This window comes from Martes martes, assembly GCF_963455335.1.
Source record: "Martes martes genome assembly, chromosome: 4".
NCBI classification, from domain to species: Eukaryota; Metazoa; Chordata; class Mammalia; order Carnivora; family Mustelidae; genus Martes; species Martes martes.
In genome coordinates, this window is record NC_137891.1 from 117,649,658 (window position 1) to 117,665,002 (window position 15,345).

Consider the following 15,345-nt stretch of genomic DNA (forward strand, 5'->3'; position numbering starts at 1 on the left):
AATTTGCTACATAATTATTTAAATACTTAAAATCAGTATGTCAGAGAAGCATTAGGAACTACATATTAATTCCTCAATTTCAACAAATTCAAACCACTTACACGCTTTTTAAAAACTGCTTCTCTGAACAAGTTTGAGAAACATTTGCTTACGATATACTAGTTTCGTGACCAAATGAAATAGTAAAGAAATAGGTGGATATACTTGGTGAAGCAAATTTTATCACAATTTATCTTCAGTGCTGATATAAATAATGTTCTCAATTAATTTAATACATATTATATTTATATTTATAAAGTCCAAATGCAATAACTTTTATTAAAACCAGGAGTCAAATACAGCAAGAAAAATGTCCTGGACATACTTGTCAACTTATAAGGTAATACTTAATAAAAATCATTCTTTTTCTGGAAGGTGTTAAGACTTTCTAAAAAAAAAAAAAATCTAACTTTAGATCAGGTGTTCCCCTACTTTGATCCCATTTTTAAAATAGTCATATTTAAAATTTCTTATCTCTTTGGCTTGCTTCCTTCTTACTGTCAAAATTGATCTTATTAAAATTCCCTAAGTGTTTTAACACATATGAAAATCTATTTGCAGGTCCAGCGCCAAAATGAGTGTCTTTTATGACAATTTTCTATAAAACACAAATAAGGATGCCAAGTACTTTCTATTCTGAAGCCACTCTATTCAAAGAAAAATGCTCCTGCCCAGTTTTGCAATTTTTTCTCAGTCAGAACCAAATGATGCTTTTCATATTTCAAGACTAGGCAGTGGAAAGCATTTCCAACGTGCCTCAAACAAACCTTATTTTAAAAGCTCATGTAAATTAATAAAACAATAAATTTCATTCATTTAGCAAATGCGGTATGCTGTAAGACCTTATAAAAGGCAAAGACTAATTAAATTACTATATGGCAACATGTTCAATGACATGAAGTTCAGAGCTGATTCAAAGGATTCCAAGTTAGCAACCCTGCATTGGTATACCTTGTTGAAATCTCTACTTTTACTCACTAAATATCAAATATAACAATGCCTTCAAGCTTACATCAACTGCACAATAAACTGAACTTATAAAGGGATCTATCAAAAAATATACTTAAACAGCAAAACAGAAGCAGTTGCAGTACTTAATTCTGGCATCATCAAGAATCAACCCTACAGGGTCTAGATTCAGTCTTTTGAAAAAGAATCAACGGTCTAACGCACACACACAAAAAATATATATTTTAATTCCTATCTCCAATATTCTAGTAGTTAGAAGATGTCTACAGTAAAACACACCAAAATAAATATAAGTAAAAAAACAAGCATAAAATTTTAATCCAGATGTGACCATCTCTGAAACACCCCAAAGTAATAAAAAATAAACTCAACAGAGTAGCGTAGGTACCCTTGCATAGCATAGACTTAAGGACAAAAATCGTGCCTATATCATTAAATGTTTAGACGTAAATGGAAAACAATACTACTACTACTCGACATACTCAACTGATCAACGAACCTATTTTGTTCTCATCTTCCGCAGGCATGTGGTGCCCAACATTCTCCCTCAGTCTACTGCTAGCTCATTTGTAAACAACTTCTGTAGCTCTTTCTCTGGTATTCAAACGGGAGGGAAAATGAAAGTCTGAAAAGCATCACCATCTGAGCTTCCGGATCTGAGCAGGGAGTAGCAACGAAGGGGACCATATACCTATCATCTGGTTAAAGAGAGAGAGACCGCAGAAAAGGTAGCCCTCCTATTAGAGGAAAGAAATTCAGTCACCTGAAGAGGGATAATGAAGTGAGGCAAGCATTTGGTATGACACGCGTTAAAAAAAAAGAAGAAGAAAGAAAGAAAGAAAAAAACTTGTCTGGGGGCTGGAAGTTATGGGGGCGCTCTTTGTGCGGAGTCGGAGGGGAAGGGGAGGGACGAGAAAACAGCTTGGGAGTCATTCAAAGGAGTTTAAGGAGCGGTGTATGAGGGAAAGGCGGGGCGGAGCCTGGCCTGGCGAAGGGAGGGGGCTATAGGGGCGTCCGCGGGCGGCTCTGACACCAGGGAGGGGGCGGTGAGTTGGCCGCTCCGGGGACCGGGACGGGGGGAGCAGACTGCAGGCAGCCGACAGACATGGGGTCCCTCTGGTAGGTAGACTCAAATTAAAGTGGTGGCAGGCCAGAGCTGTGGCGGGAGAAGAGAGTCCGGCTCCCGAAGGAAGCGGCTCCCGAGTGACATCCCCGAGTTTCCGCACTTAGCGGGCTAGGGGCGCGGCAGCCCTACGGTTTCCCTGGGCCCCCGACCCCGCGCCAGAGTTTCTCCCTCGTTCCTTCCCCAGCGCCTCCCGCCCGGGCCGCGGCCCTTACCTGCAACTCCGTGAGCAGGATCTCCCCCCGTTCGGGGTTGGACGCCATTGCGCTCCGCTCTGGACTCCGCACCTGGCCGCGGCCGCCGCTGGCGAAGGGAGAAGGCGGGACGGGGCCCCGGGCGGGGGCTGAGGAGCGGGGAAAGAAAGAAAGGAAAAAAAAAAAAAAAACCAAAAAAAACCTAGGGATTCATGGAGGCGCAGCCCCTGCTGGAGGTGCGGCTTATTTCTCCCGGTTCATGGAGAGCGGCGGGGAGCGAGGGCACTCGTAGCGGGCTCCCCCTCGCCGCCCGCCGCCGCTGCCGCCGCCGCCGCCCGCCCGCGCCTGATTCTGTTCACTCAGTCGCTCCCTCTGGGCAACGCCAGGAGCCGCCTCAAGATTCTCGGTGCGGGGCGCTGCGGCCGCAGCTGCAGCTTCTCCTGTCGCACCATTTGGCTGTCACTGCGTCGCAAAAGCGGCCTCACTTGGCGGCTGCCGGAACACGTGACGGCCCCGGCCGCTACCTCCAGTAGCGAGGGGGAGGTGGGGCGTAGAGGACCCCGAGGGCGGGAGCAGCGCGGGGGGCGGGGCGGTTTCCGACCCGGCTCCGCGACGGGGGCAGCGGTGACCCCGCCCGGGTGAAAATGAGGGGAAAGGACTGGACTGGCGTCTCTTGGGAGGCGGGAAGAGGAAGAAAAAACACACGCCCGCTTTTCTGCTGCGTTTAACGGCCCTACCGTGAACACTAGAACTCGGGAGCTTACTCTTTTGTTTTTTTTCCCCTAGCGCCACTTTTCTTGTCGAAGTTTAGGCCTAACGTAAACGAGCCCCATTCTAACCTCCATAACCTAAAGAGTTTCGGGGCTCAAATTTTATAAGATTGCTCACCGCCCCCTCCACTCCCTCCCCCCGACCCAGGCTGTTAATCTTGCCTTTTGCTCCCTCCCACTCGCAGCGCGCCATTCCGACCAGTAAGGTGCACAGCTGTCTAAACTGGGGTGTGGTCTGTAGTTTTCAAGAAAGGAAAGCTCCTGGGATCTCTAGCGGTTTCTAACGCACAGCTTTTAAGATGCCTTTTCCCAAGCGCTGAGCTGTTATGAGTGGGGGGTGTAGAACTCCACTGAGTTTAGATTTCTGATTAACTAGTTCCGGGATTGTTTTAACTGAATGTAAAGTGAAGGAGGTGGAGCGGATTAGCCCCGTTCATGGGGGGGGGGGGGGGGGAAGCCAACTCTCCTTTATGTGGTAAACATCCGAGCTATCCTGTCATTTAGTGACATATAGTTAAGTAGTGTAAGTTTTGGTTTAAGAAAATGACACTAGTATTCGGGAATGTCAATAAAGTTACCAACTGGTAGCCTTTGTTTTGTCTCAGCAGTGAATGGTTATTCCAGGCAGCTGATTAATTTTAGATTGAGGCTGAAATACAATGTCTTTGTTAAAAGCTACTCTGAGAAGATGTTAGGGGTTATTTCGTTAGATAGCTACTAGAAAGGCTTAATTGGCATGCTTCTTACGAAATATAATATTATGTACTTCTCTGACACTCCATGTGAGATAGATCTGTTGGGGTGATCCTAGGACTTAATGTTTATCTTTTTTACTTCTCAAGTCTCCTGCATTAATTTGACATTTATTGAAGATCTAGAGTTTTATGACCACTATGAGTTTCTGAACTCCAACTCATAATACGAGATAAGGAATTTTTCTGTCCTGTATTTTAAATGTTTGCAACATATATGTTTAATGCATTGCTTTGATTGAAATGATAATTAAAATATATGCAGTAGCAACACTTGGAAAAGCCAGCACATAATTGCCCTTCCTAGTAACTAAGAGCCAGACAGTGGCATAAGCCCTGGAGTTACAGCTACGATTAAGAGAGTCCTTGTCCCTGGAGTGATTGAGTCTTTTGGAGAAACAGACTTGTGTCCAAATAGATACGATGAAATTTTTAAATGGTAGGTGCAAAATGTTAGGGAAGCACTGCATTCAGATATGTATAGACATATATAATGTGTGTGTGTGTGTGTGTGTGTGTGTGTGTGATAAAGTATGCATAACATAAAATTTACCATTTGAACAATTTTAAAGTTACATATATTTTTCTTATTTTTGCCTTGCCTTACTGGATTGTCTTAATGGATTTGACATGGCTGACATGCACATAGTTGGTGCTTAAAGACAAAATTAAAAATTACCTATGTAAAGGGGCTCCTGACTGGCTCAGTTTGTAGAGCATGTGACTGTTGATCTTAGGGTTGTAGGTTTGAGCCCCATGTTGGGTACAGAGATTACTTAAAAATAAAATCTTTTAGGGGTGCCTGGTTGGCTCAGTGGGTTAGAGCCTCTACCTTCAGCTCAGGTCATGATTCCAGCGTCCTGGAATCGAGCCCCGCATGGGGCTCTCTGCTCAGCAGGGAGCCTGCTTCCTCCTCTCTCTCTGCCTGCGTCTCTGCCTACTTGTGATCTCTCTCTGTCAAATAAATAAATAAAAATCTTTTTAAAAAAATCTTAAAAAAAAATTACCAATGTAAGAACTTAGAAACATGGTCAAAGAGCATTCTTTTAAAAAATAAATTCAGATATCAGAAAATGTTCCTATTTTAGCACCACGGAATTTTTGAACCAGAAGGGACTTAAAATGTCTAACATAACTCAATACAGATAAAAAAGGAAATAGGCCATAATATAATTAATAAGGAGCATGGCAACAGTATTACTTAGTGGCAGAGATGTAGAATGAACATAAATCTAATTGCTAGTCCCAGCCTTGTTTTAACCTATACCATGATACTCTTAAGTACTTTAAAATAGAATCCTCATGGGATACCTGGGTGGCTCAGTCAGTTAAGCACCTGATTTTGGCTCAGGTCATGATCCCAGAGTCATGGGCTCCCTGCTCAGCAGGGAGACTGCTTCTCCCTCTGCCTGCCACTCCCCCTGCTTGACTCACTCTCTCTCTCCCTCTATCAAATAAATAAAATCAAAAAAAAAAAAAATAAAAAACTTATTAAAAAATAAAATAGAATCTTCATTTACACTGAACTCAAAGCATTATAGTCCCTCATTTTTAACCAAAGAAAAATACTTCAAACTGTACATATTTCTAGAGCTCAAAAAGTTTTAATTTAATATATCACATGTGAATGTAAGTAACAAATAAAAAAAGTTTTTAAAGATATGGGAATTATTTCTGATTAGGTTTACTGGGGAAAATAGTGCATACAAAAGGGAGGCCAAGACTATATAAAAACTGCATGACACTCTGAAAAATGTAACAGTTTAAACAATAAATTAGTTTAAGCTGAAAACTACAAACCAGCTCATAGTCTCTGTTTAGGAAAAAAAATGTAATAGGACATGGGACATACTTATCAGAATGAAGCACACTTGAAAATGTTTTAATGGAAACTCATATCATGTTGCTTCAGATGAATTGTATTCAGTCACCATTTGCAAATGGTTTTAGGGAATCCTAGTATATGTTACCTCAAGTTACATTCTAATTTATATTAACAATAAAAAAGAGGAAAGTTTGTTGTTGCTGTTTTTCTTGTTTTAAATAAATGTCCATGTAAGAAATAAAGACCGAAAAATAACTGGATTGTATCACTAGTTATGCAAGTGCCTTTAAAAATATTTCATAAATATTTAAAGGTCTTTAAGAAATAGAAATGAACAGGATGACTGGCTGGCTCAGTTGGTAGAGCATGTGATGCTTGATCTTGAGGTTGTGGGTTTGAGCCCGATGTTGGGTATAGAGATTAAAATCTTTTGGAAAGAAAGGTAGAAATGACCAAACATAGAAATAGTTTCAATTAACAATAATTAATTCAATAACAATAATTATTTTGTTTTCCTTTTTTTAAAGATTTTTACTTATGTATTCAAGAAAGAGAAAAAAAGTAGGGGTGGTGGGGGCCAAGGCAGAGGGAGAAGGAAAAGCAGACTCTTCACTGAGCAGGGATCCTGACTGGAGGCTTGATCCCAGGACCCTGAGATCAGGGCCTGAGGTGAACAGAGACAGACACTTAACTGACTGAACCACCCAGGCACCCCTGTTCTCCATTTTAAGTTGGAAGAGATGTTATTGGAAAAATCCTAGTAAAGCTGAACTTTATTTTTTTGTCATTGTTATCTTTTGTGCTGTTGGTGAGAAACATTCAGATATTCAGATGATAAGGCACCTCTTTTCCCTTGATCCTAAATGAAATAAGAACCACATATCCAAGGAAAGAGTTAGAAACCTTTTCTTTGTAAGCCACAGTGTTTTTATTGTCCTGTATTTTTCATTTCCCTTTGCTCTTCCTTAATATTTATTAAAATTCTTCTGAAAATTCAAGCTTATCTATCCCAACAGCATTATGGAGAATCAAGGGAAGGGTTTTTGTTGTTGTTATTTTGGTTTGGTTTTGTTATTGGTTTCTTTCTTTTATTTATTTGAGAAAGAGGGAGAGAGAGAAAGAGAGTACAAGCCGGGGCGAGGAGCAGAGAGAGGGAGAAGCAGACTCCCCGCTGAGCAGGGAGCCTGGCGCAGGTTTCATCCCAGGACCCTGAGGTCATGACCTGAGCCAAAGCCAAATGCTTAACCAATTGAGCCACCCAGGTGCCCCTATTACTTTTTTTCAATGTTAATGTTGATAGAAAAGGAGAAAAGTAACACCCCCCCCCCCACCTCCCAAAGTGAAGTAGCAGTGGTAATCAAAGTGACAGACTCCCAAAGGAGAGACAAAACTCAGGGAGACAGAATCAGAATTACTTGGTCACCATCCTCTTCCTTAAGCAACCCCCTGTAGAGATTGTTCCATTGTATGGGTGAGGATAATTTTGAGAGCAAGACTGTTAAAGTCAAGTTCACAGTAGAGTCAGCTGTAGTGACTGTAGCAGATACTCTTGGAGGTGTCTGCTCAACTCTTTTCCCCTTCTCTGGGAATTTCCCCAATTCTGTGAGAAGTCTCTGTAGCCATGTTGGTTCTGCTTGACCTAGATCTTCAAGTAAACTATGGGTGGATCGTGATAGAACATGTCTAAGTTTAGTCAACAAGATTCTTACTCCAAGAATTTGGAAATAAAATATTGGAATACTGATCATCTGGTGGCCCTGGAGTTAAAAGTACTAGAATGGCCATTTTCTGTCATACATAAAAGAGGCAGAAAAATCTGCTCTTGGAAAGAGAAAAGTCCTTCCTTCCTGTCACTGGAAATATAATGCTTACTATGGCGTATCCGGTCTTTGTCTTCATGGAACTTATAGTTTAGTTAAAGGAACATAATGACAAAGAAGGTGAATTCAGGGTACTTTGTAGGTTTTTTTTTTTTTTTAAGTTTTCTTTATTTAGGTAATCTCTACACCCAACATGAGGCTCAAGGAGACCAGGAGTTGCATGCTCCTCTGACTACACCAACCAGGTGCCCAGAATTCAGGGTACTTTGAACATGGGTCAGGCAGTCCTTTCCTGAGTACTTCACACTTAAGCTGAGATCTCACTGGTGAGTAAATATTAACTGGGCAAAAAAGGGTGTCAAGAACTTTCCAAGGAAACAGAATAACAGAGATAAAGTTCTAAGGGTGGAAGTAGAAACCTGTGTAAGCTCTGAAAGGCTAGTGGGGCCACAGCAGAGAGATTGAGCAATAAGTGTTCATAGAGCACGTGCATCAGTTAGGATAGGCTAGGTTCTGCCAAATAGCAAATGATACAAAAAAACCTCGATGGCCTGCAATAAGACTTATTTATCTCTCATGCTACATACCACCATGACTCTGTTCCAAGTCATCTTCACTCTGAACTCAGGCTGACAGACTGATTGCTACCTGCAACGTTGCAGAAGGAAAACAAAAGGAATAAATCCCTACTGGCATTAAAGTGTGTGCTCACTTTTCACTTTCACTTAAAAAAAAAGTTTTATTTATTTGTCAGAGAGAGAGAATGCAAACACAAAGCAGGGAGAGTGGCAGGCAGAGCAGGCAGAAGGAGAAGCATACTCCACGCTGAGGAGGGAGCCTGATGCGGGACTCGATCTCAGGACCTTGGGATCATGACCTGAGGGGAAGGTAGACTCTCACTTTCACTCTTCATCAGCAAAACCTTTGCCATACCTGGAAGTACCAGGGGCAGGACTATATTATCCTCTGACAGAGAGAAACACAATAACAAAGGGCACTGGATGTGGGTGAGTAGTAACCCAGTTCCATACCATGTTTAAGATTTTGATGTTTATCCTAGGAGCAATGGAAAACCACTGAATGCATTTGCCATCAAAAACCTCTTTCTGAGGGGCGCCTGGGTGGCTCAGTCAGGTGAGCATCCAACTTTTGATTTTAGGTCATGATCTCAGGGTCATGAAATTGAGCCCCATGTCAGGCTCCATGGTGGGCGTGGAGCCTGCTTAAGATTCTTTCTCCCTCTCCCTCTGCTCCTCCCCACGCCCTCTAAAAAAAAAAACAACGAAAAAAAAAAAAACCTAACTCTGACTGTTGTCAGAACAACAGTTTAGAAATGGGCAAGAGTGGATTTGGGGAGAAAAATTAGGGTGTTGTTTCAGTTTTCCAAGCAGAAAAAGACAGTATTTTATAATAAGGTCATGGCACTAAAAATGGAGAGAAGCCAAGAGATTTAAAAGATAAGAGGATCTAATGATATGCAAAGAGAAGCTGCAGTGAGAGAGAATATGTAGTCCTAGGATGGTGGGAGAAATATAGCTGAATTGGTTTCTTTCTTTTTTTTTTAAAGATTTTTATGTATTTATTTGACAGACAGAGATCACAAGTAGGTCAAGAGGCAGGCAGAGAGAGGTTGGGGGGGCTTGGGGGGGGAAACAGACTCCCTGCTGAGCAGAGAGCCTGACTCGGGGCTCCATCCTAGGACCCTGAGGTCATGACCCAAGCCGAAGGCGGAGGCTTTGACCCTCTGAGCCACCCAGGTGCCCTGATGAATTGGTTTCTGATGTCTTACCATTTGCTGGCTCTAGTCCTCTGGGAAGATCAGCTGCTCTGTTCTCTGTTCTTGGGTTTTCTATGTTCTCCTAATAAGTCTCCCTTTTGGCGTGCGTGCGTGCGTGCGTGCGTGCGTGCGTGTGTGTGTGTGTGTGTGTGTGTCTTCTCAAGCAAACAGCCCTAACTAAGCCACTCAGCCAAGATGAGAACCATCTGAGAAAAGTGACACTTTTCTGGCTATAGGGTAGAAGGAAGTAGAACCAGTTTAACTTGTGCTCTCTCCTCTTCCAGTGATTCCTTCTCTATCCAGTCTACTTATTATTCCCCAAAGACCCCAACACCAGCAAATGTACAAATTATAAATTAAACCTGACATGAATCTTCCCACAACACTTTCCTGATACATCTATCTGGGCACTTATATTCCTTCTTTTATAATTTTTTAATTATATTTTAATTATATTTTTAAATTATATTTAATTTTATTTATTTATTTGACAAAGAGAAAGAGAGCACAGTAGATGGAAAGGGAGAAGCAGACTCCCTGCTGAGCAGGGAGCCCAACATAGGACTTGATCCCAAGACCCAGGATCATAACCTGAGCTGAAGTGGACACTTCAGTGACCAAGCCACCCAGGGACCCCTAGGCACTTATATTTCTTTGTGGAGTCTTGTATACAATTTTGTTCTCCTGCTAGACTTAGTCACTAGAAATGGTACATGTGTCTTATATGGCTTACAATAGTATCTCTTGTGAGTGGATACTGTGTGTGTGTGTGTGTTTCTATATGTATTACAGAAAATTTTAGGATAACCATAAGCTAGGGACTCCCCTGTCTCTCAGAAAATTAAATAAGCTGTTTCATAGCCTCTAAAGTCAAGCCTCTATTTCTCCAATTTTGGGGACTGTGACAGGTTATTTACACATGCTTGCCTGCTTCTCTCCCCCTCTAAAATACTCCCACAGCACTCCCCCCACTGCCTGTGTCCCTTGGTTCTGCCTATATTGATATGGACCTGAAGTTCAACCCATGACCAGTTACCCAATACCAAGTGTCATCGAGCAGTTGTGAATTCATGAACCTGGTACCAAAGATTTAAGAGGGGTCATACTCTAGGATGTGATACCTTTCACCTTGAATCTGGGTCTACCTCTCTTTTTCCACCCTCAACAGATTAACAAGTAAATCTTGCTCCTTTCCTGGGCTGTTACAGTTTCAGGTTCTTCTGATTCTCAACTGTTACTACAAATGAGATTGTTTGGAAATTTCTCCCCAAAATATACACGTTGTTCTGAAAAAGATACCAGAAAATACTATTTTCCTAGCTTGGCAAACCAAATTGCCAAATGAATGGTAGTATTTTAAGTTTTATGTATTTGAAGTAATGAAAAAAGAAAGTAAGTTTTAACAAGCACTGAGAAGTTAAACTTTTTATGTTAACCCTCAGAATCCATTTATACTCTTAAAAATTATCAGATTCCAGGGGTGCCTGGGCGGCTCAGTTGCTTAAGCCTCTGCCTTTAGCTGTGGTCATGATCTCAGGGCCCTGGTATCCAGCCCTGCATCGGTTTTCTGCTAAGTGGGGAGTCTGCTTCTGCCCTTCCTTACACCCCCCCACTTGTGATCTCTTGTGATCTCTTTTTCTCTCTCTCAAATAAATAAATAAATAAATCCTTTAAAAAATTATCAGATTCCAAGGAGATTTTGTTTTATATCTTCTGATGTTTACTGTATTAAAAATTAAAAGTGAATAATTTTTAACATACATAATGTACAAGCTCATATTTCACTGTGAGAACCTCATCCCATGCCTTATACCTGTGGGAGAATAAGGGTAAAAAGGCAAGTAACATCTTAATATGATGAAAATGGATTTGACTTTGCCCATCCCCTGATTCTCTGATGATTCTGGATTAGTAAAATTTCTCTACATGTGAATATGCGAATGTGATCTCTGTGCTTCTAGAGTTTAAGGTCTATGACCATACCAAAATAATTACAAGCTTTTGGATTTTTGTTTGAAACACTGGTGTGGTGTATGAGAAATTTCAGCTGTCCTTGTCAAAATGAAAACAGAATACAATATGAAAAACCTATGTAACAACTGTAGTAACAGTAGTAAAACTGTTTTACTACTAGTGCTTCCTTTAGAAAAAAACTCTTTTGCAACTGTAAAATAGTAATAGAAATTCATAGGTACAAAGAAGTTAACATGGGTCATACCATACATTTTATAAAGGGTTTTTTCCTTGGTGGGCAACAGGGAGGTGGCTTTTCCTAGCATCATTTCTTAAGCATCCTGCTATTATTTGATAATGTATATCTACTACTGAATTAGTGTAAACCTAAGCTTTTGTAATGAAGAGGCTCCAAACATCATGTAGAGAACACTGAAATTTGTTATTCTGTCACACATGAGGATTGCAGAAGCTAAGCAATCCAAGTTATCAGACTGGCTCTGCTTCATGGGGCCATCCAAGGATCCAGGTTCCTTCTATTGTACTGTTCTACTGTCTGCTATGGCATTATTCTCAGCTGCGTGGTTTTAGCTGGGTTAAGGAACTCCATGATCTACCCTTATGAAAGGAAAAGAGAGCATAGGGGATCTAATGTCCTATGTCTTAAGGTCCAGGCTCAAAATTAGTACACATGATTTCTGCTCCCATTCCATTTTGAAAATGTCCTCATTTGACATCTAGCTTCAAGGGAGGCTGAGAAATGTGCTTTCTAACTAGTCATGGCCTCAACCACAACTCATTTGTTGAACCAGAGGAGCAGGGTGGACACTGATGGACAATTCACAGTACCCATCACATAGACTTTTTAGCCAATGAGTTTTGCAATCAACAAAGTGTTCCACTTCTCAGACTTTAAACTGCAAGCTCTAAATCTGTAACTATCAGATTCTCTAGGTCCTAGAGTAAACACACCCATTGTGTCAGTTTAAAAAAAAAAAAAGACCAAAAGTTTTTACCACTTAGAGCAAGTGTTCCTATGTTTAAATGATTGCTGTCTCAGAATATTCCCTGTAAGATTTCTTAGAACGCAACTGCCATTCTCTGAGAAGCCAAAGCCTCCTAGTGAACCATATGGAGGTGTTCTGGTCAACAGTCCCAACTGAGCCCAGTCTTCAAATCATCCCAGCCAGGCACCAGACAGGTGAGGGAAGAAGCCATCTTGGTAAAAGACCTTCTGTTCTCAGCCATTATAGCCCCCATCTGTTCAAGTCACCAGCTGTTGGAATCATCCTATTTGAGGCCATAGACATCATGGAGGAAACGAACCATCCCTGTTTTGCCATTTCCAAAGTCCTGAATCAAATCTGTGAGCATAATAAAAGCATTTGTTTATTTCAGGAGAAGGGAGAGCAATAGATATACGTGTTAATAGAAAATTGGAAAATGCATCCCAAGCTGGATATATAAATAAGCTCTTTTCCCAAACTTGCCATTAATTTTCCTGAAATATTTAATTGAAATTCTCTAAACTGAACAATTAAAAGCAAAGTTTAGCTTTTCTAATTCATTCACTCATTTGACAATATTTATGGAATACCTACAGATTACTGAGATTATATATGGAAACAACACACCTTAGGACACAGTTATATTCACTCTTAGATTTCCCAAGTAGATTTGAGTGAAAAAAAAAAAAAAGCATCAGGGGCACCTGGGTGGTTCAGTCATTAGGTGTCTGCCTTCGGCTCAGGTCATGATTCCAGAGTCTTCAGATGGAGTCCCGCCTCGGGCTCCTGGCTCAGCAGGAAGCCTGCTTCTCCTTCTTCCACACCCCCTACTTGTGTTCCCTCTCTCACTGTCTCTCCCTATCAAATAAATAAATAAAAATCTTTAAAAAAATGTATCAGACTTTTGTAATCTCCACAGCATTTAGTATATGTAAAGCTCTTTATAGGTAGAAACTACTTGATGAGAACTTATTTGATCGATAATAATTTTTAAATTTATAGAAGTGTATATATATATGTACCCATTCTTCAAGTTCATATTTTATTCAGGTATTCAGCTTATTCAGGTATGGCTGAAAACACATGTATTTTCTAATTAAAAATAAGAACTGCTAGCTATAAGTACTTATAAAATATAAAGATGGCTTTAAAATATGTCACTTTATAATGATTTCTATGAAGGGTTTCGTATTAAAGATGCTATTTTGGAAAAGAGTATTACGGTCATTTGCATATTTATTTTTATATGCTGGTAATTCACATGATCTGTGTATTGCTTTTACAGTTTAACTGTAAGCCTCTCACCAAATGAAATTTTATTTTTAAAGTATCTTATCATCACACACACATTTGCAAGCAGTTTGAATGGTGTAAAATACAAGATCCACATTTCAATTGCTTTAGTGTGTTGCCTATCGCAACAAGAGCTTCCTAAAGTTCTTCATTATTAGAGCCAAATGTGGATGATTCAAATGCCATGCTTCAGCTGCCTTCATCATTTGAATGAGATAAACTCTCAGCAAGATGTATTCAAGAAACTAGGGTTCAAACTGTGTTATCCTGCTATAAAGCAATCTGCTAAACATTTCTGAAGCAATTTAGACAGCTGTGACTTAGTTGCAAACAATGTGGACACTTAATCTATTGACTTGAAATTGGGGCTGCAGAGGATTTATTCTAGAGTTTTCTCATGACTTCATTTTCTACATAGAAAAATGTTACCTATTTTTTACATGCTAAGAATGAAAAGCTAAAAACAATGTTAAAACAAGGAATGAAAATGACTGACCTTACAAATTAATTTTTATTGAAGGCTAGTACTGTAGTTTTAATGATATTATTCCACCTATTGTAGGTATAAACATATTTTAAGGGCTTTTACTCAAAAGAATACGACATGCTTTTAATTTTGTTCTGGGTTTTACTTATCTTAATATAAATTCTTCATGGATATTGGTAAATGCCTTGCCTATATTACCAACATCTTTTTTTTTACTGTTTTCTTATGCTGACAAAATCTGTATTTGGAGTAAATAATTATTCACCTAAGAAATGCATGCCCTGATTTAAAACACATTTCCAAAAATAATTATTTGTACTGAGACAATTAATAAAATGTTATATTTATTAACTATACAATAACATTTGATATTAAGCAAACCATATTAAAATTTGAAATTCACCATGAATAATATTGTCATCAATATGTGAGTAAAGACAAAGAAGTATAGAACAATATCAAAATAAGGGAAAATTAAATGCTCATTTAAAATTTTTTTAGTCAAAAAAGTAAAATTCTTTTTGTCTGTTATTTTTAAAGATATCATTTACACTGTGACTATAATGTCAAAATTCACTGTCTAGACATCATGTACAATATTAAAATTTTTAAATGTTAACTCTACAGTGTTAAAATTCAGTTATATTTGTTTATAATAACAAGTAGATAAGTAGATTTTCTCATTTTCAACTTCTTGGTTTGGCATAATATGGATATAGTTAACAGGATAATAAAGCAAATAATTTCTTATTGTCTATTGATTACTTAACAGGTTTTTATTATCTCATATTTTTACTTTTGAAAAAATTTTTAAGGATTTATTTATTTATTCATGAGAGACAGAGGCAGAGGGAGAAGCAGGCTCCTCAAGGAGTAGGGAGCCCAAGGCAGGGCTCCATGCCTGGACTCTGGGGTCATGATCTGAGCTGAAGGCAGCTGCTTAACTGACTGGGCCACACAGGCACCCTGCTTTTTAAACTTTCTAAAACCATCACCCTTCTAACACATTTTTTCTTCTCTCACCGGTTCCTGATATAAGCTAGCAATTCTAGTAATGGCAACTCTGAATGAGTCATTTTTCATTTGCACCTGTTTACTTGCCCTAGCTACCAAGTGAAAGGTGATTTCAATTTGGACCTTCTCCTATCACTTAAATGCTCTAAGAATTTAAATTTCTTAGCTATAATGGTATACTCAACTCATTTGTTTTCCTTTGAAAGGTAAATGAGGCTAGAAGCTATAAAGACTTGTATGAAAGGCAGAGCTAACTCAGGGCATTAAAGATTTGATTTGTTTTCTGTATGCAGTTCATACAGGACATCCTTTGCCTAAGGCA

General features: G+C 39.7%; 1 protein-coding gene across 1 annotated transcript in view; it reads right to left on the reverse strand.

Moving 5' to 3' along the window:
- Positions 1-2,862, reverse strand: part of PKN2 (protein kinase N2) — a 131,201-nt gene extending 128,339 nt beyond the window's left edge. Inside the window, exon 1 of the mRNA XM_080801017.1 lies at positions 2,347-2,862. Coding sequence (XP_080657143.1) covers positions 2,347-2,394 — 48 coding nt within the window. The 5' untranslated portion in view covers positions 2,395-2,862. The remainder of the gene's footprint in view (positions 1-2,346) is intronic.
- Positions 2,863-15,345: the final 12,483 nt, after the last annotated feature.